This window comes from Mirounga angustirostris, unplaced genomic scaffold (genome assembly GCF_029215605.1).
Source record: "Mirounga angustirostris isolate CCGP_5_RB_7025 unplaced genomic scaffold, mMirAng1.0.hap1 SCAF_5, whole genome shotgun sequence".
Lineage (NCBI taxonomy): Eukaryota > Metazoa > Chordata > Mammalia > Carnivora > Phocidae > Mirounga > Mirounga angustirostris.
The window spans coordinates 143,408,113-143,432,050 of record NW_026991713.1 but is presented as its reverse complement, the minus strand read 5'-3'; the positions used below and the strand labels follow the sequence as shown (position 1 = coordinate 143,432,050).

The following is a 23,938-nucleotide window of genomic DNA, read 5'->3' as shown; positions in this document are numbered from 1 at the left end:
CTGCAGTGTTACTAGAATAATTTTTATGCCACCCTGACAGAACTGTCTCTTCTTTTCCATTTGTAGCCAGTTTCCCTCTAGCTGGAGCAGGGACTGTTTATAAAAGACTTAGACCAACAATGGGAAAGGGCTTCCAGGCAGTTATATAGTCGAGACCAGCTGCCAGGGGTGTTTCAGCCAGAGGAGAGTCAGTTACCAGGCAAGGTGACCTCTAATAGAAGATAAGTTGTTTTATTGAATCATTTTCTGGTTTCAGCCTGTGAAAGATGCAGACCCTCATTTCCATCATTTCCTGCTCAGCCAAACTGAGAAGGTGAGTCGGTCTTCTACATTTTTGATCCTTGGTCAGGGGCTGGCCTAAAGGGAGAAGGTGGCTCCATCAAACCTCACCCTACTAGTCTGAAAGGTTAGGCTCTGCTTCTACCACTGCCCAGAGCAACTAGATAGAAAGTCACATGGAGGCCCACTCGTGACTCAGATGTTGTTACAGTTAAAAGTAAACCCCCCCCGCCCCCCAAAAATTTAAGGCTCAGCAGCTGTGTGGTTGAGACATTTGTGAGTCTGGGGCAGTAGCCAGACCTTGTGAGCTATCCACATTCATGAGGTAGCCCTTGCTGTTTGGTGGATGCATTCTCAGGCTTGCTATGCAAGCAGTCTCTCTAAACCATCGGGTTGTGGAGGGCAAGCTTCCCAGAGTATCTGCAAGGCCATGAGTTAGGCTGAACCTTGATATAGGACCTGATAGGCTGTGGCTTTGGAGTTGGACAGATCTGGGTTGCAAGCCCAGTTACACTGAGTAGACTTGTAACTCTGAGTGTATGACTTCATGAATCTGATCCTTAATGTCATCATGGGCAAAAGAATCTTGCAGATTGGCATAGATATTTAAGTGAAGTAGTTTGTGTTACCTTTCTGATGTGTCCTTTGGAGTTCAGTAAAGTCGAACAGCAAATAGGTTTCAGTGTTAACACCACACTTTAGGCCTAACCTCTTAGGGAAATTATAACGAAGACCAGTTAAGCGTTCAGTTTAATACATGGTCTTTTTCCCTCCTTTATTAGCCAGCTGTCTGTTACCAGGCAATCACAAAGAAGTTGAAAATATGTGAAGAGGTATGTAGGTTCCATGCCTCCCTATTTTTCTCTTCCACTGGGGCCCTTGCCATGGGCAGACTGACCTGATGAGCTGTGCTTCCTTTCCCTAGGAAACTGGGTCCACCTCCATCCAGGCAGCAGACAGCACGGCCGTGAATGGCAGCATCACACCCACAGACAAAAAGTAGGACCTTTGAAGAAGAAAAGGCTTCTTGTGGCTCTAGTTCTGTTAGGGAATAGGGGATGACCCCCAGGGGGCTCTTTAAGGGTTGTATCCCAGCCATTGGTGGGACTGAATGGAAAGAGAGAGGGAAAGTTGTAATTTTTAGTGAGTTTCCTGGAATTAATTTGACCTGCAGGAGACCAGGGTCCTTTAAGTACATGGTGGGGTTGCCTTCATAGCTCACTAGTGAGTCTTGGAGCTGGAGGAACACTCAGTTTGGTGGTTCTCAGACTTTCCCCTGCCTCAGAATCACCTGGAAGGCCACATGTAAAGCATCAACTGCTAGGCTCCACCCCCCAGGGTTTCTCAGTCAGTAGATCTGGAGTGGATCCGGAGAGTTTATAATATTGGACAGCTTCCTGGGTGTGCCACTGCTGCCAGTCAAGAGACCACACTTTGAGAACCACTGGCTGGGTGGAACAGTGATGAAAACAGTTTCAGGGTTGTGGTGGGGGCAGGTGGCGAGTGAGAGGTGAATCACCATCATCCTGCAGTCGCTGCCCTTTCCTTCCCACACACCTGCCTTGACTGTGGTCCCCAAAGCTTAGCTTGCGCCCGCACACCCCTGCCTTTCCTCTGGTGGTATTTGCAGTCGTGTGTCTAAAAGTGCTAAGACAGAGCACTGTCCTGAGCCCAGTGGCCGGGTCTGAGTTCTCCGTGCATATCTCCTATACAGTTCTTTCTCTAGAGTAAAAACAGTACGTCTTTTACTTTATTCATAATTTTTTGTGCTGATGAAATCCCTGATTCCACTGGTTATTTTGGGTCAACGGCCCTGGGGAGAGTAGAAAAGACAGGCATGTTCTATGCTAATGAAAGGGAACATGGGTGTCACTCGCTGATTTAAGGATTGTGTTGATTTTTTTAAAAAATGACAAGGATGAGGCTGAGACCAGAGTCCAGTGCTTTCACCTAAGACCTTTGTTGCCCCATTAGTCAAACCGTTTTTTGACATGAATGTGAAGCCAACTACAAAGGGAAGCAGCTGTATGGTGCACTAGGTGTCCTGGAACGCCAGGAAAAGAATTCGTCTGTTGTGATGTAGAATCGTCGGGCAAGCTCAAACTACCCAGACAGCTGTGAATGACAAAAGATCTCCTGGGTTTTGAGCTTTGGCTGGAAACTTGGTGAGGGTGCCATTTGGTGAGGAATGTGGTAGGTTCTGTTTTTATCATTAGATTCAGGCTGGGACAGAGAGCATGTGAGAGTTCATATTCCACCAGGGATGAGGGGAGACAGTTTCAGTTCAAGAGCCAGTTTGCAGGGGTGGCCGAGAATACTAAAAAGGTAACTCAGGTGAAGGTGGACAGGCTGCAGAGAGGGTCTGGAGCTGAGAGAAACCTAAGCCAAAACCAGAACACCATGTAGTAAGAAATGATGGAAGAGGCATTGGTTAGCTATACCACATGCAAGGAGTGAAGTGCAGGAACCAAAAAAAGACCTTTGGGCAAAATAAAATCATCTGTAAAAGCACATAGAAATAGCAGTAGTAGCCAGTAGCCCCTAAGTTCTCAGCATTGCAGGAAGAAGCAGGCCACAGGAAGTGAAGGTAAGCAGAACATGTCCACCTGAACTCTAGTCCCCCAAGATGAGCATGGGCCTGCAGTTAGAAGGGCAGGGTGAGGAAGTGCGGACAGGCCAGCGGAGAGCAGTGTCAGGGAGGTTCAGGAGAAGGCAGGCATAGGAAGAATTCATGTTCTGGAGAATTCCCTTGGCTCCAGGCTTTGAAAAGGGTCAGGGCCCGTCTCTGCTGACAGCAGGAAGAACACAAAGGTAGTGTCAGGTGTCGAGCTGGGGAGGGAGATGAAGACGGTGATCCTGAGTCCTGCAGTTGAAGAAGTTGGCTGGCTCTGAACACATTGCTTCAGTTACTTGTCACGGATTCTTTTTTTTTTTTTTTTAAGATTTTATTTATTTATTTGAGAGCGAGAGAATGAGAGACAGAGAACATGAGAGGGAGGAGGGTCAGAGGGAGAAGCAGACCCCCCGCCGAGCAGGGAGCCCGATGCGGGACTCGATCCCGGGACTCCAGGATCATGACCTGAGCCGAAGGCAGTCGCTCAACCAACTGAGCCACCCAGGCGCCCTTGTCACGGATTCTGATGTGCTTTAAAGTGGAATCTGAAAACCTGGTATTCGGGGTGGCCGACCAGGAAACCGCTGCAAGAGTCAAAGACACATGCCTGCTTTCTCGCTGTACTGGAATAGGAGGCTCAGACGCTCTATCAAAGCAGTAAGGGAACAAATGGGAAGTCTTGCCCTAAACCAATGAGGCACACTTCTTTCTGTGGCAGGCAAGGGTTTAGAAAAGCCCACTTAAATTGAGGGACACTTCAAAACGATGGCATGATGAGACAAGGCACGACGATGTGCACGTGCTGCTGCTGGCTCTGCAGCGGTGCTGTCAGCCGCTGAGTGGACTTGCTGGTGGATGAGCCCCCCGAACCCATTGGTATCTCTCTTTTTCAGGATAGGATTTTTGGGCCTTGGCCTCATGGGAAGTGGCATCGTCTCCAACTTGCTAAAAATGGGTCACACAGTGACTGTCTGGAACCGGACTGCAGAAAAAGTAAGCATTCATGGGGGTGCTTGTAGGGCGGGGTGGGATGGCACCTTGACCCTTGGAGTTGGAGTGGCTTAAGGATAGGAATCTTCCTGTTACCTCCGCCCAGCGTTCTGCATGCGTAGAGTAGGAGAAGCCAAGTTCTTAGTTCAGGCAGGTGAAGCTGTAGGTATATGAGCTTAGGATGTTTGGTTTTTTATGTTTTCTTTTTCTAATTATTTAAATTCTTAACATACGTGGTAAAAATTGGTTTCAGGTGTAGAATTAAATGTTATATAATTTATATATCATCACAAGTGTCCTCCTCAATACCCATCACCCATTTAGCCCATTCCCTGCCCACCTCCTTCCATCAACTCTTAGTTTGTTCTCTATAGTTGAGAATCTCTAAGCTTTAGATGTTATTATAAAAAGTAAACATTTAGGGGTGCCTGGGTGGCTCAGTTGTTGGGCATCTGCCTTCGGCTCAGGTCATGATCCCAAAGTTCTGGGATCGAGCCCCACATGGGGCTCCCTGCTCCGCGGGGAGCCTGCTTCTCCCTCTCCCACTTCCCCTGCTTGTGTTCCCTCTCTCACTGTGTCTCTCTCTGTCAAATAAATAAATAAAATCTTAAAAAAAATAAAAAGCTCACTAGGATGTTCAGTGCAACTGGAACTCTTAAAAATAAATAAATAAAAAGTAAACATTTAAAAACACTTGGGTATAAAATGAAGTGAAAATTCTCCCTTCTCTGCCATTACCTGAGCTAGCTCACGTCAGGTGTTTGTATCCTTTTTTTTTATGCACATGCAAATATATATGTGGGTATATTAGTAATTCATTGATACTGAGTGCATAGAGATAGATCTGCTTCTTTTTAGTGGCTGCACTGTTCTGTCATTGGGATTGTGTTAACAGCACTGTACAGTAGAGCATTTTGCAGTGCTGGAGATGTCCAGTGTCTGCCCTGTCCAGTGTGGTAGCCACTAGCCACATGTGGCTCTTCCAGCACTTGAATCATGGCTAGTATGATGGAAGAATTGAATTTTTAATTTTATTTCACTTAAATGTAAATAGTCCCCCATGGCTAGAGCCCACCAAAGTGGACAGGACAGGTTTAGAAGTTCTTAACTTAAGGTGGTGGTCCACCACTTCAAGGATCTGTGCATGCCCTGAAATGGAATTCCAAGTCCAAATGTGTACCTTTTATAAGGGAGAGAGGCCACAGCTCCTCCCATCGAGTTCCTATCCAAGAAAAGGTGAAGAATGGTAGTCTGAGTACCAAGAAACTAAAGCCCTATACTCACCAGGAGCACATGAAGAGAAATTGAGGAAGGACCAGCCTGTTGGGGAGCAAGTGTGGCTCAGCATGTGTTTACAAAGTGATTGAGTGAGCACCCGGTGTGCAGCTGGGTGCAGCTGAAAGGAGGATGGTTGCTGAAGGAGGTGGTAGGGCTAATAGGTTTGAATTAACAAATGTCTTGGCAAGGTAAAAAAAAAAATTTCACTCTATTGAAACAAAGGCCTTTTCAAGAATAACAAGGAACTGGTTGGAGAGTCAAGAGGGTTGGGGGGAAAGGGCACTGAAAACTGTGCTAAAAAGTTTAGGCTTCAGCTGCTGGGCATTGGGTACCTAAGGCAGGAGTGAGATCTCTCGTCCCATCAGCAGGATAGGTTGTGATTGAAGGTACGGGTAACCAGGAAATGTAGACGCAGACAGTTGCAGAAGCTGGGAGAGTCAGAGGGTTTCCCTTATAAGTACATTCCCCTTTGATAGAAGTGCCTCTGGTCAGCCTGCATCTTGATTGGAAAACCTAAATGTTATATAAACATGGCCATTCTTTCCAAATTAATTTATGGGAAAGCAGGAGAGCAAAGCATTTACGAATCTCGGTTTGGAATCAGACCTAAATCCAAGTCACAGCTGTCTTGCTCACTCTCTCCAGCAAGATTGTTTACCTTCCTAAGCCTCAGAGTTCTCATCTGTAAAATGATGACAGCAAAAGCAAAAGATTAGGAGCGCCTGGGCAGCGCATTCGGTGAAGGGTCTGACTCTTGGTTTCAGCTCAGGTCTGATCTCAGGGTCCTGGGATCGACCCCCACATCAAGCTCCATGCTCAGCGTGGAGTCTGCATTTCGGCTCAGGTCATGATCTCAGGGTCATGATATCAAGCCCCACATCAGGCTCTGCGCTGGGAATGAAGATTGCTTAAGATTCTCTCCCTCTCCCTCTGCAGAATCTCCTCCCCCACTCACATTCACTCTTGCACTCTCTCTGTCAAGGGGGAAAAAAGCCATGTAATTCTTTTACAATCCCTGTGTAATTCTTGTTAAAGGATCTTGATAAAAAATTATTCCCTGGTATAGTAAATGGGAAACATACTTTCACTTTTTCAGAAAAGAAAAAGTAATGAGATCTCTTCCAAACAAAGTTTAAAACATAAAGCTATATACTTAAAGGCTAAGGTGCGTGTGTACCATGATAAGAACACACACCCATCAGCTAAACTGGACAGCTAGGACTTCGTCTGATAGAGGTGGCTCGCTGCAAATCATTGAGATAGGAGAAAGGTCAGTCAGTAAGTTATGTTCAGAATAGTTCTATGGTTAGAAATTTGAGGAAGTACTAATCTCACTTCGTACCACCTAAAATAAATTCCACGTAGATTTAAAGGGATACCAACTGAAAGTGGTTATAGCAAATATGATAGGGAAAGGGTAACATACTGATTTTATTAAACACATTGTTTGATAAATCCAAAATAAAAAATTGCACACAAAAGAAACAGGTATTAAATTTAAAAGGTTCAGTAATCAAGAGTAATCAAAATATATCAAACAAACAGTTGCTGTTTTGGGCTGGTTAAATCATCAAGTAGGACATAATTTTTATGTATTTATGGATGCTTGTTTGTTGTTTTTAAATGATGTACTCAGTGCTGGTGATTTGAGACCTTGCTGATGATCATTATAGATTAACAGCTCCATTGGAAAGCCATTTGTCTACATTTATTAAGAGCTTTAAAGCTATTTGGAGCCTGTTTTATTCTACTTTCAGAGACCTAAATTGAAAACATAAAGGAAAGGTATTATACGTGAAGATATTTGTTGGAGTCATTTATAATTAAAAGCAGGCTAGATATCTAACTGCAGGAGAGCCATTAGATAAATTCAGGTGTATCTCAATGGAATATTCTGCAGCCATCTATTATAAATGATAATTATGAAAGGCTACGGTATGGATAAATGTAAATCACACACAGTATTAAAAGTTGGATACAGGGGCGCCTGGCTGGCTCAGTCGGTTAAGTGTCTGCCTTCGGCTCAGGTTACGTTTCCACGGTCCTGGGATCGAGCCCCACATTGGGCTGCCTGCTCAGCGTGGGGAGTCTGCTTCTCCCTCTCCCTCTGCTGCTCCCCCTGCCTGTGCTCTCCTGCTCTCACTCTGTCAAATAAATAAATCTTTAAAAAAAAAAAAAGATACAAAATAGTAGCTTCACATTATTCTAATTTTTTTAAATGCCTTGGAGAAGGAAATACACTGAAATATTAATGATGTTTTGTAGGGGCGCCTGGGTGGCTCAGACGGTTAAGCGTCTGCCTTCAGCTCAGGTCATGATCCCAGCATCCCCCTGCTTGTGTTCCCTCTCTCTCTGTCTCTATGTCAAATAAATAAAATTTAAAAAAATCTTTGAAATATTAATGATGTTTTGTTATGAGATGTTCTGGGTAATTTTAATTCTCAAGGAAGAAAAGTTCATGCTTTTAGAAACCCCCAGAAATATCTTGGTAAGGAATGGCAGCCTCCCAGCCCCAGCCCTGGTTCCCCAGCACAGTGTGGATAGCCTGGGACAATGGGCAGGTTTTGCCACAGCCAAGACAGCTACAGAGTGCTGCAAACAGGTACTGTTTACATCCTGTTCTTCAAACAGGAATCCTTCAGCAGACACTTGTTTTGTGCTTACTGTGAAGTAGAACATCGTTCTAGGCACCAGGTATGCAAAAACACAAGACGGTCCTTAAGGAGCCCCATCCACTTCCCTCAGAAAAGTCAGACCACCAGGGGCGCCTGGGTGGCTCAGTCGGTTAAGCGGCTGCCTTCGGCTCAGGTCATGATCCCAGCATCCTGGGATTGAGCCCCGCATCAGGCTCCCTGCTCAGCGGGAAGCCTGCTTCTCCCTCTCCCTCTCCCCCTGCTTGTGTTCCCTCTCTCACTGTCTCTCTCACTGTCAAATAAATAAATAAAATCTTAAAAAAAAAAAAAGACCACCAGCTCTGGTATCCCTGGCTCCTAGCCTCAGCCTCCTACCTTGGGAGGCCAGCCAGGAGGACTGTGCAGTGTGTCTCTGGCCTGGCTGTTGTGTTTGTTGTGCACTGCCTGCAGCTCACGTTAGGATCTGTGACTTTTGCAGTGTGATTTGTTCATCCAGGAGGGGGCCCGCCTAGGAAGAACCCCCGCTGAAGTCGTTTCAACTTGTGACATCACCTTTGCCTGCGTGTCAGATCCAAAGGCAGCCAAGGACGTAAGGATCCCTTCCCTCCCCTCAATGTCTCAGGTTGTGGCCAGGAAAGCTGGCTGGCCTCCCTGCCTTCTCCCCTGCCCATGAGTGAGTGTCTGTAGCATGTGGGAGGGTTGTATTTCCCATTTGGGGCCATCCCCCATTGTGAAAGTAATCTGCATAAATTAAACACAGCCATCCTTTAATTCAGAACAGAGAATGAAAGTAACTAGGGTCCCTGAGATCTATGCTGACCATCCCCATGTATTCGTATTTGGTTCATGTGGCGAGGTCATATGTTTAGCTCTGGCTGTATTTGTATGTTTTATAAGTTCATGTACAATAGTCATCTTGTTAAATTGGTAACTAGTTTAATCCAAAGAAGCCCAAGAAAATACTGAGGTTATCGTTTAAATGGGAGGTTTTTAGTAAAAAGGAACATGCATGTATTCTTTTTGAAGATAAATGGGAATAAAGTAGAGCTGTTTTTCTCTCTTAATGCTTATTTACTTGCTGCCCTCTCTCAGCCTTAATATTTAGCTCCTAATCAGGAAATGAGCCAAAAAAGTAACAGGATTCTGACCTTAGGTCTAAGGGGCTCCTGGGTGTCTGGCTGGGAGCCCGGGCTATTGCTTCTCCCTTGTGTCCCCACAGCTGGTGCTGGGCCCCAGTGGTGTGCTGCAGGGGATCCGCCCCGGGAAGTGCTACGTGGACATGTCAACAGTGGATGCTGACACAGTCACCGAGCTGGCCCAGGTAGCGGCCTCGTTCATGCTGGCCCTCCAGCGTCCTTGGCAGTTGGAGCCCAAGACTCAGGCTGATTGATTATGCCTGAATATAGGCAACTTGATTACTCTAGAAGTCAAGCCAGGAGAGGACGAGAGGCCTGTAGCCTTGGGACTAGCCTGTCTTCACTTTCTACTTTCAGAGCCACAGCTAATCTGAATAGCCGCGAGAGGAGAGGTGCCGCCCACCTGGATGGGCATTAGGTCCTGTAGCTGCCTGCCCCACAATGAGAAGCAATCCAGGCTGCCAGCAGGGCCTTTTTGGTTTAAGCAGCCATCTACAGTTGTTAATAACAGTATTCTTCCTCCCTAAGCTGCTGGGCCAAGTGAGGGGGTGGTTACTTCTAGGCCTTGTGTGTTCTGAGAGTGGCTGAAGAGGGAAGGGCAGTGTCTGGAGGAGGTGTGGTCAGCCAAGCCATTGGCACGGTCATGCTTGGTCACTGCAAGAAATTCTAAGTCCATGGGAGTCTGTGGGGAGACCACCGCCCCCCCCACCCCCGCTTCTCTGTTTACTGCATGTAATTCAGGCATCTCTTTGGGGCCTCGGTATGGAGGGCCAGGTGTTTCCACTTGAAACCCCTGTGAGAGGCAAGACCTTCAGAAGCTATGACTTTCCTTTCCAGGTGATTGTGTCCAGGGGGGGCCGCTTTCTGGAAGCCCCAGTCTCAGGGAATCAGCAGCTGTCTAATGATGGGATGTTGGTGATCTTAGCAGCCGGAGACAGGGGCTTGTATGAGGACTGCAGCAGCTGCTTCCAGGCAATGGGGAAGACCTCCTTCTTTCTAGGTAACACGCCTGCCCACCCATCGGGCCACTGCAGGCCCGGAGGCTGGGTGGGCCACATCCCCTCTAGACTGCACTGATGACAGCGTCAATCCCGCACGGCCTCTCTGCCTGGGGCCCCCATGGGAAAGTTTCCTTTGACTTGCACAGTCAGTGCCTGGAAGGAGGAAGAGCCTGAAGGGTCAGAGCCAGTTCTGTCAGGGGCAGGTGAATGGGGCCTCCCCTGGGTGTAGAGGTGGGTCCGAGCAGGGATGAGGGTGGGCAGAAAGTCCCTGCCCTCGGAATTCTTGGGAAGTGACCGTGATTCTCTGCCCTGGCCAGGTGAGGTTGGCAACGCAGCCAAGATGATGCTGATCGTGAACATGGTACAGGGAAGCTTCATGGCCACCATCGCTGAGGGGTTAACCCTGGCCCAAGTGACAGGCCAGTCCCAGCAGACACTCTTGGACATCCTCAATCAGGGACAGTTAGCCAGCATCTTCCTGGACCAGAAGTGCCAAAGTGAGTTGCCTTTGTCCTCTCCGTGCATTTTACTTGTGATTGGAGCTGAGAAACTGGGTCAGGCCTCTGTCACAGAGCGTTCTCTTCTTCAAGGGCTCACTGGTATGAAAGAGGCACCCTCTCTAATCAGTCTATGCACTCTACCAGAGGGGGTCCAGAGACATGGCAGATGGGTTTGGGGGTACTGGCTGGGAACTGGTTGGTCTCTTCAGTGTCCAAGAGGGAGGAAGTGCTAGATGTTGAGCCCTGACGGTACAGCAGATAGTTTCTTAGTTAGAGTCCATTTAATTCTTCTGATATGTGCTTTCCGTCCTCAGATATCCTGCAAGGGAACTTTAAGCCTGATTTCTACCTGAAGTACATTCAGAAGGATCTCCGCTTAGCCATTGCCCTGGGGGATGCCGTCAACCATCCTACTCCAATGGCAGCTGCAGCCAATGAGGTAACTGCAAGAGGCGGGGCCCAATCTGGCAGCCTTCCCTTGGTTTTTAGTCTTCCTCCCCTCTCTTTGCTTTGTGTCTCTTTGTGTCTCACCTCTTGAGGTGGAAGCTCACATCATTGATTCTAGACAGGAGCATTTAAAAGCATACATTTCCTTCTGAGCCATGCTTATTTCCCTTGTGATTTCTTTGACCTGTGGATGACTTAAAAGTGCGTCAGATAATTGGAGTCGTCCTATGAATCTAATGGGTATTGATTACTGATGTATATCTGTTGTGGTTAAAAAAACACATCCTGTGTGATTTTTAACTCTTTAAATTCATTCAGACTTGTTTTGTGGCCCAGCAGATGGTCTGTCTTGGTAGGTGTACCATGTGCACTTACGAAGACTCTGTTCTGCAGTTTTGGGTGCTGTGTTCTGCAAATAATCAGTTAGGTCGAGGTTGGTAGTGTTTTTTAGGTCATCTTTACTGGCGTTTTTCTCTGGTTCTTTCAGTTGCTGAGAGATACTAAAATCTCCAACTATGATTGTAGCATTGTCTGTTTTTCCCTTTAATTCTATTATCTTTGAAACTCTTGTGGTTGGGTCCTTAGCCATTTGTGATGGTCATATCTTCCTGATGAATTTGCCCTTTAATTATTATGAAATGTCCCTCCTTACCTTTGTCTACAAGCCTATAGCCTGGTTTCACTGTAGCTGCTACTGTGTTCATGGTATATCTTTTTCCATTCATTTACTTTTAACTTGTGTCTTTATATTTAAATTGTATTCTCTGTATACAGCCTGTCATTGGGGCTTGCATTTTTATCCATTCTGGCATCTGCCTGTTAATTGGAGTGTTTGGTCATTAACATTTGTTTGAGTGACAACAAAGCACCTACATATGCACTTTTTTAAAACAGTTGGGTTTGGGGGAAGGGTTATTTATTTGTTTTAATAAGTTTATTTTAAGTAATCTTATACCTGATGTGGGGCTCAAACTCAGGACCGTAAGATCAAGAGTTGGGTGCTCTACCAACGGAGCCAGCCAGGGGCCGTCGTTTAGAAGGTCAGCTTTCTCAGCCTGACAGAAGGGTAGCCTTAAAAAAGCTGAGCAATACTTCATTACTGTAGAGTTACAATCAAAACCGTATTTTGTGTAAAACACATATACGAAACACATAAATTCATTTATTTTAGAGGCTGTACCTTCTAGATAGTATAAGAGGATACACATTTTCATTCAAGTTAAACAAGTCTCAAGTGGATTGTTCTAGCATAGAAGTAAAGAAACACAGTTCTGCTCTTTTCAGATGTGGCTTTTCGTAATATGTAATCAGTCTCCTGTCCCTTCCTTGTCTGCCTGGGCATCTCAGAGAACTTAACTTCACCTTTTCAGGTTGCAGTACAGTTTTCACGTTCCCCCCAATTGTTTTGCCTCGGATTCTCTCTTAGCAGTGGACTTCTCTGTGTATTTTATGTAATTTTTTTGTTGATCATCTTTAATTGAAGTTACTTCTGAAGGGTCTGTGTGTGGCTTGTGTTGACAGCTTTCTCTGTGAAGTGATTTCTGACTTGCCTCTGCCCTGACTGTAAGATTCATTGGCTTGAAAACAGGTATTTTGGTTAATTTCAGTGGAGCGTGTTGCTTTCTGGAGGGTGTGAATTTAGGCTCCTCCCTGGAGCTCGGTGTTCAGGATCTTAAGGTTAGTTAGTCCATTAACATTTAGTCTTTGTCTTAAAGTCTATTGATGTGTGGTTGGATTTGGAGGTACCGTTTTATCATTTGATTGCTCTTTGTCCCTTCTGGCTTTTGTCTGTCTCTCCTTTTTTACTGCCTTTTGGATTATTTGAATATTTCTTAGAATTCCATTTTCTCCATTGGCTTTTTAATAATGCATTGTTTTTCTTTTATCTTTGCTCTAGGGATTGCAGTATGGAAGGATATGCAATATCCTTAACTTCATGGCCTACTTAGGGTTAATGTTGTACCTCTTCACATAAAACATAGATCCATTTCCCGCTCCCGCCCTCCTCCTTTAAGGCAAGGCTTCTTAACCTGGGCACCATTGCCATTTTGTTGTGGGAGCTGTCCTGTGCATTACAGGATATTTAGCAGCAATATTAGCAGTGTCCTATACCCACTAGAAGCCAACAATGCCCCCTCAGTTGAGAAGAGGCCTGTAGACATTACCACGTCCCTGTGGGGCAAAATAACCCCAGCTTGAGAAGCCCTGCTTTATTTTTTTTTTTAAAGATTTTATTTATTTTGAGAGAGCGTGTACATACACGTGCATGAGTTGGGGGGGCGGGCAGAGGGAAGGGGACAAGCAGACTCCACACTGAGTGTGGGGTCTGATGTGGGGCTTGATCCCACGTGTCTGATACCATGACCTGAGCCGAAATCAAGAGTCGGATGCTCTGAGCCACTAACCACCCAGGTGCCCCAAGAGAACCCCTGCTTTGGGGTATAGATTTCCTGTGTGTTACATCTGCCTTTGTTCTAAACCTACCAGACAATGTTGGAATGTTTTAAGTGGTCATGTGTAATTTTTTTTTTTTAAAGATTTTTATTTATTTATTTATTAGAGAGTGAGCGAGAGAGAAACAGCATGAGAGAGGAGAGGGTCAGAGGGAGAAGCAGGCTCCCCGCTGAGCCGGGAGCCCGATGTGGGACTTGATCCCAGGACTCTGGGATCATGACCTGAGCCGAAGGCAGTCGCTTAACCAACTGAGCCACCCAGGCGCCCCAATGTGTAATTTTTTTAATTAAGAGAAAAAATACTTTTCTATTTGTCTAATTTACCATTTCCAGTGTTCTCCATTCTTTTCTGAAGATTTGAATTTCTCTCTGGTATTGTTTCCTTTCAACTGGAAGAACTTGCTTCAGCATTCCCTGTAATGCAGGTCTGCTGGCAACGATTCGTTTTCTTTTCTCTGAAAAGGTCTTTATTTAGCCTTCATTTTGAGTTGACAGCTACACCTGAGCTATAATGGACACTCAATTGTCATGGCTTCAACTGGACTATGTTTTTAAAAAGACAAAGATGCAGCTGACTCTGTGGGAGGAACCTTGTGTCCAACTGCATTTCCTCAGTGTGCCTAGACGCCACACTGCCCTGCTCGAATGGCTTTTTAATTCTCTTCACATTCGTTCATAGTATTCACCTAGTGGCTCTGGAGTGGCTGTCAGCTGCCAAGCACTGTTCTAGGCTCTGGGGACATGTTGGGGGGCCACCTGTTCCCTTCCTTGTGGAGCTTACATTTCAATGGAAGGAGGCACAATATAAGCAGATAGTTATTTAAACAATCTCTGAAGGTCAGAAGTATGAATAAAATAGAACAGAGGAAGAAAAGGTGACCAGGATCAAGTGGTACAGCCACTGCTTTCCATAGGCTGGTCAGGGAAGGCCTTGGAGCGGACTGGGAAGGAGCCAGCCATGCCTAGGGAAAGGCATCCCATGCAGAGGGAAGGGCAAGGGTAGTGGCCCAGAGAGTAACATGGAAAGACCCTGGAGGCAGGAAGAGACATGATTATAATTACTAACTCTGAGCACTTTACCTCCCCCGCTCCGTTTAGTCCTCACGATAACCTTGTTATCTTCTCCATGACATGAAGGACTAGTGATGAAGACAGAAACTGAGGCACTTGGCTCAAGATCAGTGGAGGGTGGCCAGGAGTTGCACCCAGACAGCCTGGACTCCTGGCTGAGCCTGCCTGCCTGACCGCATCTAGAACTACCTCCACAAAGCAGATTGTGTCTTTAAGTCAGCTCTGTGGTCAGAGACTGAGCCCATCTCCTTTTTTTCCAGGTGTACAAAAGAGCCAAGGCACTGGACCAGTCTGACAACGACATGTCTGCCGTGTACCGAGCCTATATACACTAAGCCCTTGATACCCCACCCCACCCCCTCAGTCTTCCCTCTGACCCCTCCTCCTCACATGGGGTTGGGGTCCTGGGACTTAACTCTGGACCAGTCCACCTGTCTCCATCTCCTTTTATACAGACTTTGAGACTTGCCATCAGCACAGCACACAGCGTCACTCCTCCCCTGGAGGTCCTGGGGAGGGGAGGGGTGTCAGCAGGATTGGCCTTTGGGAAAGCTCTTGAGCTGGGCACTGGCCCTGGACTAGGTGGTTGTGTGTTCACACACACACACACACACACACACACACACACGGTGGCTGTGTGTACGTTCTCTCTCTCTCTCTCTCTCTCTCTCTCTCTCTCCCCCTCTCTCCCTCCCTCTACACACCACACACTGGCTCTCACCCCAGGATAAAAGCTGCCCAGAAACTGCTGCCTGGCTTTTTTTTTTTTCCCCCTTCTGAGCTTGTCTTATCTCAGACCCTTTCCAGTCGAGGAACTAGAATCAGCATTAAGAACTGGAAGCCTTTCCACTGCTTCCTTCCTTCAGAGCGAAGAGGCTGTGGTTATGTCCACATCCCGCCCTGGATCCCGCACGTGAAACAGAGGCTCTGGGTCAAAATGAGCCAGCACCGACTCCAAACAGAGGGTCCTCATGGGCCCTCCAACCTCAGGTGACCAGCTGATGAGGATTGTCATGTTTAAGCTACCAATGAGCAACCAACTCTCCATAAATGCCTTTGTGAACTGAAAAGAAATTGGCCAAGTTGAGCGGACACAGGGCTCTGGCTCTCTGGGGAGAGCAGCAAATCGCCAGCACATTAGGTGAGCCCCACAGAAGCCTACTCTCGTCACCGCTCTTGAGCACCTATCCCAGAAGTCACCGTCACTGCAGAGCCCTGGGCTGGGATCAGACTTCCTTGCTTTGGTGTAGGGAGAGCTCACTCCTCACCAGGCTCTTTTAGTATTTGGATTTGCATTCCAGCCCTTGGGAAGGGTATCCTGAGGGCCACCAGGGAGGAGTGAAGAGGGAGGAGAGTGGGGTTCCTTCCTGTTTTCCGTTATGCTGCAGACTTCCACCTCGTTCTGAAGAGTCACTCTGACTGGGTCCCCTCATAGCAGTCCCAGCTTCTCCAGCCTGCTCCTGTACATGTTCCCCACCTGCCCATCTCTTCATTCTCCCTTCGTCCTTTTCTTCCCATGGAGACAGTGTTTCTGTCTGTCCCTTCTTTGGCCCATACCCAGCCTGACCAACGATGGCCATTTCTTAGGCTCAGCTGTTGAAACAGGAACGAGTGTCTTCACTTTAGCAGAAGCATGGTCTTCGATGCTTCCAGGGCCCCAGGGTCTCTCGGGAGGGAAGAGAACTGGGCCTGACCCAACCTGAACTATCTGACCCTAAGAGGTGGATCTAAGACATCCTTGAGACCCTAACATTTCTCCTTGGACAGGGGACCAGAGGGGCTTGGAATGTGGCATAAAAACAAGGAGAAGTCACCTAAAGGATGTCAATGTTCTCTCCCTCTGCATGGGTTGCATTTTCCAAAGTCACACTTTGCAGGTCAGTGTTTCTAGTGAATATAGAGAATGAGACCACACTGGGGTGGGCCCCTCCCCCCTCAACCTTGGCCCATTTGCGCCGATCAGAACCCAGGCTAGGGGATCTCAGAAGACATAGAGGGAGGGCAAGGAAGATGCCTGCGTGTTTTTGGCATAACTTCACTGGGATTTGGAATACTTTTCTGTCTGAACACAAAGCCTGTTCTAGTCCTAGCCAGACATTTTGGGGAGGGTGGGGGGTGGGGGTGGGGAAGATACTGTAATGAAACTGGTTAGTCAATGTTGTCTTAATATTGTTGACAATTCTGTAAAGTTTCTTTTTATGAGTATTTCTGTTTAAGCTATTTCATCTTTGTTTTGAAATCCTTCCCTTTTAGGAGAAAATGTGACACTTGTGAAAAAGCTTGTAAGAAAGCCCCTCTTGCGCGACCCCCTTTTTTTTTTCCTTTAAACCTCCTTTAAATGACAAATCTAGGTAATTAAGGTTGTGAATTTTTATTTTTGCTTTGTTTTTAATGAACATTTGTCTTTCAGAATAGGATTGTGTGATAATGTTTAAATGGCAAAAACATGATTTTGTGCAATTAACAAAAAGCTACTGCAAGCAAAATAAAACGTTTCTTGGTAACACAATTGTGACTGATTACCTCGGCAGTGGTTACTGCCTGCGCCCAGAGGAGGGAGGAGGGCCGGGAGCGCCGGGACTGTCGGCTCAGTGGACTCCTTCCTCCCGACCCAACGGAACCCGAGAGCTCAGCGCGCGGAGGGCGAGGCCGAGCAGGAACAGGCTGCCCCGCCAGCCAATCGCCGGGCGCGGCGAGAACAAGCCATCCCGGTGGCCAATCAATGAGAGCAAGCGGAGCAGGGCGCCCTATCAGAGCTGGGGAGGGGCGGGACAAGCGGCCGCCGCGCTCCACCCCGAGAGTGGCGGGGGATGCGGCGCCCGAGCGCCCAGCGCCCCGGGTAGGTGCCGGCGGCCGCTTGGGAGAGCCGGCGCAAGCGGGTTCGCGCAGCCGCCAGCCTCGATTTGGAGCGCCAGCTCGGCCGGTCGGAGGCGGGGGAGGGGGCCTGAGAGAGGGGCGGGCGCGCGCGGAGCCAATCGGCGGCGGGGGTGGGCTCGGGCGCCGCGGGCGCACTGACGGCCGGTGGACCGAGCCTCAAGCGGACGGCGAGCCGGGGACCGTTGCTGAGCGGCGGCGATGGCGACCGCGATGTCAGCGACGGCGGCGGAGCGAGCGGTGCTGGTGAGGCGCGCGGGCGGGGCGGGGCGAGGCGGGGCTGGGGACGGCGGGCCCGGGCGGCTGACCGCCGGCCTGTCCCCGCAGGAGGAGGAGTTCCGCTGGCTGCTGCACGACGAGGTGCACGCAGTGCTCAGGCAGCTGCAGGACATCCTCAAGGTAAGGCTTCTGGCGGGCCGGCGCCGCTGCGGCTCCTTCCCGGGCCACCGCGCCTGCCTCCCGAGCGCCTGCTGTGGACGCGACGCGCGTTGTACAGACCAGGCCCTACCCCAGTGGACTTGGCGTCCAGTCGGGGCACCACTACATGATTGCCCACTTAATCACAAGCAGCTGTGTGAGAGTGCTGGGCTGGGCCTGGAATGAGCCCCCGGCTAGGGGGTCGGGGTTGGGGTCAAGGAATGCTTCCTTTGAAGCTGTGATCTCAAGGTCTCCAGCATCATACTCAACCTCATGGGGCCTCCCTTTCGCAAGAACGAGGTTGCAGTACCGGCCTCACGGGGCTGTTCTGAAGATAAGTCAACTCACAAAAATGTCCAGGCATTGCGTACTATGGCCAGAATTTCGAGTTACCATGAGTAGTGTCATTCCCTGACTCTGCTCCCTACACTGGAGCATCTTAACCAAGCCTGGAGGTCATCTCTGTTCTATATCCCTGACTGAGTTGGGCATGAGGGAGGCGTCCAGGGAATGTGGAAGGAACAGCTATCCACTCTGGTAGGACCTGAAACTCAGGTGGTGGGGGAGGGGCCAGAGAAATGGGAAGGTGCCCTGGAGGCTTGAGAGGAGCCCACTTTGTCCCTACCCTGGCCAACCCAGGAATGGGGCTTCTGGAAGGAGTGGTGAGCTGGATTGGGTGAACTTTACTCCACTGCCCTCTGCCCCTCCAGGAGGCCTCGCTCCGCTTCACTCTGCCATGCTCTGGTACAGGCACCGAGGGGCCTGCCAAGCAGGAGAACTTCATCCTTGGCAGCTGTAGGTGAGCCAGGCTGAGCAGAACCAAGAGGGATGGACTGCTTGGAAGGGGGACACCTGGGATACTGCACAGCCAAGGCCCTGCCATGCAGACTGATTTCAGCCCCAACATCCAGAGGGTGTGCTGTGCTGTGGGACAGCCTGGGCCATCCTGTGACAGCCAGGGGCAACCTGCTGGGAGGGCTAGGTGGTGGGAAAAGGCAGCCGCAGGCACTGCTCTGACCCCCGCGTGTTGCAGCACAGACCAGGTGAAGGGCGTGCTGACTCTGCAAGGGGACGCGCTGAGCCAGGCGGTGAGTCCCCCAGCCCCGCTTCCCCCTTTCCCTGCTGCTGGAGGATCCAGTGGGGAAGAGTGAGGGGGCCTCCTGCTGAGCTTTGCCTTTACCAGTTGGCTGTGTGACCCTGGGCAGGATCCTTGACCTCTCTGGGCCTCAGTTTCCTCATTTGTGAAATAACAACCCACCCCGCCAAACCTCCTCTGGAATTGGTGTGTGGCTTCAGTGAGAGGTGCTGGAAGAGGGATGCTTTGCACACAGCCTGGCCCTGAGTCTGGGCCCAGTGAAGCGTGGGCAATGGCGGGATTAGGCTGGCCCCAATTCAAAGTGGAATCAGCCAACACCTGAGCTCCGTCTGTGCCAGGCCCCAAGATGTGGGGGAAGGTGCCTCTCCTCCAGCAGTGGGTGTTCAGTGCATTGGCCTGTATCCATGCTCCCTTTCTGCCCACAGTCACACCTCCTCCCAGCTGAGGCCACCTTCCCCTTTCTCTTTTCCCTTTCGTTTCTTTGTGGCTCCTCTTGGGCCTGAGTTCCTGTTTCCTGACCTCCCTGTTCACACCCCAAATGGCCAAGGTGCTGGGAGACTTTATGCCCTGTGGAATGACTGGGGCCTGAGCCACCACACACACCCCGTGTCTGCCCCCTGCTCAAGGTCTCAGAGTGGCCAGAAGCAGGAGGGCGGTCCTCCTGCTTATACACTCTTGCCCAGCAGGACGTGAACCTGAAGATACCCCGGAACAACCAGCTGCTGCACTTCGCCTTCCGAGAGGACAAGCAGTGGAAGCTGCAGCAGGTAGTTGGGCCCTTCCCCTGCCAGGGCTCAAGCCACAAGCTCAGGCAGGCAGGGACAGGCCTGAGCAGCACTGAGGCCTCCTGGTGCGGCCATGGGGGACTTAAGGCCGCAGCAAGCCTGGGAGGGTGTTTCCTAGCAGCAAAGCTGGAGCAGGCAGTGCCTGGGGCTCCAGAGCCTCACCTAGAGGGAGGTGAGAACCTATTCTGTCTGTAGGCCCCTGGGCCCCAATGGGAACCACAGGGATCTTCTGGAACAAGGAACTCCCCTTCCCAGAGCCTCCAGGGGCTTCCACTGGCTCCTGGGGACAAAGTCTGTGCTCCCTACCAGCTCCTCTGTGATTAGACCCTGCTCCTCCACCTCAGGGCCTTTGCCCATGCTCCTTGCTCTGCCTGGAGCCCTCTCTTGCTGCTTTTCTCATCACTTGGGTGATGCCCAAGAGGCATCTCCCTCGGGCCTCCCTTGACCTCCAGCTAAAGAGGCTCCTCCTCCCCCATCCTGCAGAGTCACCCTCTTGTCCTTGTACAAGTCACTCAGTGTGTTATCTTGTGCCTTTGCTCTGCTACCATCTGTTCTCCTTTAGAAGGTGAGCTGTGCGATGGCAGGCCTGCCAGAGTCTGTGCCATGTGCCCAGCACCCAGTCAGGGCCTGGCTTCGGGGGGCACAGAAAGGACAGCTGGCGGGGAAGGGTCAGGCAGGCAATACCTCAGGGTGAGGGCCCGTCATCTGGGGCCCTGGAGACTGTGGCTTCTCTGAAGTTGGCATCTCTTCCTCCTGAGGCCCAGCCCACTGACCTCTCAGTGGGCATTTTTTTCAGATCCAGGATGCCAGGAACCACGTAAGCCAGGCCATTTACCTCCTTGCCAACCGGGATGAAAACTACCAGTTCAGGACAGGAGCAGAGGTCCTCAAGGTGAGCTGCCTACAGGAACAGGAGAAGCAGGATCCCTACGCCTACCCCTGGCCCTGACCCCTGACCAGGCCCCTGGAGAGCTCTGCCTCCACATCCTCAGGTGCAGCTGATGGTGGACCCATCACCTCTCAGTGTGCACATATCCAAGCAGACACAGTCAAATGAGTCGCAGCCCGGGTTCCAGACTCAGACCTGGGTTCTGATCCCAGGGCCTTCACTGTAAGCTGTGCAACCCCAGGTCACTTTCTTAGCCGTTCTGTGCCTCAGTAGCCTCACCTATAAAAGGGGGCCATGGTGTCGCCACTAGCAGTTGGGATGATGCAGGTGGAGCAGCCCCTGGCACATGCTCAGTGGATAGCAGCTGCTAGCAGCTCTACTAGCCATAGGGAAACCCTTGGGTTTTGCAAAGTGAATTCACATGGTGTGGAGGGAAGAGCTGCTCTTCTATGCCCCCAACTCGTGCTTTAGCTCTGTCCCTGACTTGCTCTATGTCTGTAGGTGATTCACCTACCCTCTCTGGACCTCTGGGTCCTCATATGAACACTTAGAACTAGATGGACTAAAGTCCCTCCCAGAACTGGGACCACCCTGGGTGTAGGCAGTGCAGCCCCCATGCCTCCATCCAAAATTTCCCTTTCCTAGAAGCCAGGTCACCCCCACCCCCATCGCAACATCTGAAGCAGTGGAAGTTGGGGCTCTGGGGAGTTCAGGCCAGAGCTTTGGTCCGTGGCAAAGGAAAAGGATGAGTTCCAGATGGTTCCACTGTTCACTAGCTATGTGACCTTACCTCTCTGGAGCTTCACCTTTGAAAACGGTCTGGTGCCCACCTTAAGACCTCAACTTACCCATCCTATCACCTCCTCCAGGAAGCCCTCCCTGGCTCCTTGCACCCAACTGGGATTAAGGCCTCTTCCTCTAAGCTCCTTCATTGCCTGCACCCCCATCCACAAAGCCCTCATGCCCTTGGGACTAACTCCAGGGATCTTCCATCTTCCATTCCGCATTGGACCAGCACCCAGGATCCCATGCAATAGAACCTCCTGGACAGATGGTGAACAGTGCAGACGTCCAGTCCCCCACTCGCAGCTAGAGCCCAAATATCTGCACCTTTAACAAGCCCCACACTGTAGGGGTTCAGGCCTTGAGAGTGTGACCACCCGAGGCAGGAGCTGGGAGCTACCATGACTTGGTCAGTACCTATGCGGGAGGGCGGGGGCTGCCCTTGCAGCAGCTATGACTGGCCCCCTCCCCACAGCTGATGGACGCTGTGATGCTGCAACTGACCAGAGCCCGCAACCGGCTCACCACCCCGGCCACCCTTACTCTGCCTGAGATCGCTGCCAGTGGCCTCACGGTCAGTGCCTTAGGGCAGCCCCTGCTCCAGGAGAGGGAATGCCGCTGAGGAGCCCAGCTTGCCCCCTGGGAGGGACACGGGTGTGACGGGGTCCTGGAAACCCCAAACTGTTGTCAGTCGGAGGTCTAGGTCTATGCCACAATTTTCTGGGATAAGGTCCTTGGCGTCCATCTTGCATCCCCCAGATACCCCTGGTCTGGGTCAGTGGTTCCCAAGCCTGGTGCAGGAAGCTACCCGGGGCACCGGGAAGAGTCTGGAAGCCCCAGTCTATAGGCTGGGGAATGGGGTCCCCCAGGCGGTTCTGCCTGGCCCCTCATCCCACCTGCTTGCCTGGTGCTCGTCCCCAGCGGATGTTTGCCCCTGCCCTGCCCTCCGACTTGCTTGTCAACGTCTACATCAACCTCAACAAACTCTGCCTCACCGTGTACCAGCTGCATGCCCTGCAGCCCAATTCCACCAAGGTGAGGGGGACCCCACTTGCCCCCCACCCCCAAGTGCCTTGCAGCCTCTTGGGCCTGACTGGGTCTGATGCTCTTATGCTTAGAACTTCCGCCCAGCTGGAGGCGCTGTGCTCCACAGCCCTGGGGCCATGTTGTAAGTACGGGGGGGGGGGGGGGGGGGGGAGCGGGGGGGAACCCTGGAGCACCCTGCCCGCCCCAACTTTCTGCACCTTGGGGGCTGGGGGGGCGGGCTGGTCAGGCCACCCCCAGGGACCCTCCTTCTCCCCCCAGTGAGTGGGGCTCCCAGCGCCTGGAGGTGAGCCACGTGCACAAGGTGGAGTGTGTGATCCCATGGCTCAACGACGCCCTCGTCTTCTTCACTGTGTCCCTGCAGCTCTGCCAGCAGCTCAAGGATAAGGTGGGGTGGGGACTGTGGGGGGGGGGGCGGGCCTCTCTCTCAGACAGATGGGGCCAGCCAGATAGCAGGCTGCTAAGCCTTCTCATTTTGGAGGGATTCCAAGGACTCTTGTCACACTCCCAAAGCACCCCCAAATCTTAAGGTCCTTTGTACCTTCCACACACACCAGGCAGATGGGCCACAATGTGGCTGAGCAACAATACCCTCTCCCCCTGACACATTGCCCTTGAATGACCTTGAAATCTCACCTGGGTCAGAGGGTTCAGCAGGGGTGAAGCCCCCTACCACCTCCATTCACCATGTCCCCCCACCTCTCTCCCTCCCCAGATCTCCGTGTTCTCCAGCTACTGGAGCTACAGGCCTTTCTGAGCAGAGCACCCGAGAGCCTGACCCCCAGGGAAATGGCCCTTGTCCCCCTCACCCATCCCCCCAAGAATGCTGGCCAGAGCCAGAACCGGGCAGCCTGGGCTATTATTTATTTCCCTCTTCTCCCCATCCTGCCCATCACATTTGCACAGATGGAAATGAACACTGGAACCACTGAGAGACAGGGATGCTGACTTGCTTTTCATTTTGTAGGGGGTGGTCAGGAAGGTGGGGCGGGGGGGTCAGGAAGGCAGAGCCCAGAGGTGGCCCACATTCCAAACCCTGCCCTCCCTGCACAGTGGGAACCTTTGGACTCAGGGTGGCGCCAGGCCCAGGGCTCTCCTTCGCCCTCCTTTTTCTGCCTTCTGAGCTGCCCAGGATGGTACGTGCAGCGGCACGCCCCCCCTCCAGTGGAGGGTGAGGAGTGGATGGTGGCCCTAAGCTGTGAGTCAGGAGGGCAGACAGAAGCCATCCACCGCCAGCTGTGGTGCCCTTGAATGTGCTTGCTCCATATCCCTGACAAGGCCTCCAGGAAATAAAGATCATCTGACTTTACCTGGAGCGTCTGTCTGTCTGTCTGTCTGAGTGAAGACCAGGCTGGGGATCCCAAATAGTCAGGACCTGGGGGGGGTACCCAATGATGGAGCCCCTGGCCTCCCTGTCCCACCTTTGAGGGGGTCCTCAAGCCGCTAGGGGACTGAGTGGGCTGGGGACAAGGTTTCGGCCTGAGGGTTGGGCCCCTGAGCTGGAGCCCAGCTTCGCCTCCTGTGAGGGAGCAGGTGGGCATCCGGAGAAAGCAGTGAGCGCCCACACTGCCCACCCCTGACGGGAAGCTCGGAACACACTCCAGACTCAGGCTCTGGGCAAACAAGGCTTTGTTACTGTTGCCCAGCA

General features: G+C 50.8%; 2 protein-coding genes across 17 annotated transcripts in view; both read left to right on the top strand.

Annotated features, from left to right (window-relative positions):
* The window catches only part of GLYR1 (glyoxylate reductase 1 homolog), a 34,903-nt gene extending 17,992 nt beyond the window's left edge, over positions 1-16,911 (top strand). For 3 of the 14 annotated variants that reach the window (XM_045874899.2, XM_045874896.2, XM_064592499.1), the window contains 11 exons: positions 257-313; positions 1,062-1,112; positions 1,205-1,278; positions 3,787-3,886; positions 7,793-7,855; positions 8,273-8,383; positions 9,014-9,115; positions 9,768-9,930; positions 10,249-10,428; positions 10,746-10,870; positions 14,663-16,911. In XM_045874899.2, the coding sequence (XP_045730855.1) occupies positions 257-313; positions 1,062-1,112; positions 1,205-1,278; positions 3,787-3,886; positions 7,793-7,855; positions 8,273-8,383; positions 9,014-9,115; positions 9,768-9,930; positions 10,249-10,428; positions 10,746-10,870; positions 14,663-14,737 (1,101 nt within the window). In that variant the 3' untranslated portion in view covers positions 14,738-16,911. Of the gene's footprint in view, positions 1-256; positions 314-1,061; positions 1,113-1,204; positions 1,279-3,786; positions 3,887-7,792; positions 7,856-8,272; positions 8,386-9,013; positions 9,116-9,767; positions 9,931-10,248; positions 10,429-10,745; positions 10,871-14,662 lie in introns of all 14 variants that reach the window. The other 11 variants (XM_045874901.2, XM_045874898.2, XM_045874900.2 and 8 more) reach the window with 9 other exon arrangements.
* A 198-nt stretch (positions 16,912-17,109) lies between these two features.
* ROGDI (rogdi atypical leucine zipper) lies at positions 17,110-23,929 on the top strand. Of its 3 annotated transcripts, none has more exons than XM_064592502.1 (11): positions 17,110-17,522; positions 17,604-17,675; positions 18,404-18,492; positions 18,732-18,781; positions 19,476-19,556; positions 20,371-20,466; positions 21,722-21,820; positions 22,168-22,281; positions 22,365-22,414; positions 22,552-22,678; positions 23,006-23,929. In XM_064592502.1, exons 1-11 carry the CDS (start codon positions 17,125-17,127, stop codon positions 23,045-23,047), a joined length of 1,218 nt encoding a protein of 405 aa, XP_064448572.1. In that variant the 5' UTR covers positions 17,110-17,124; the 3' UTR covers positions 23,048-23,929. The 3 variants fall into 3 exon arrangements, with proteins under 3 accessions (XP_064448572.1, XP_064448573.1, XP_045730847.1); XM_045874891.3 differs by having other exon boundaries at positions 17,364-17,522; positions 18,727-18,781; XM_064592503.1 differs by lacking the exons at positions 18,404-18,492; positions 18,732-18,781 and having other exon boundaries at positions 17,363-17,522.
* Positions 23,930-23,938: the final 9 nt, after the last annotated feature.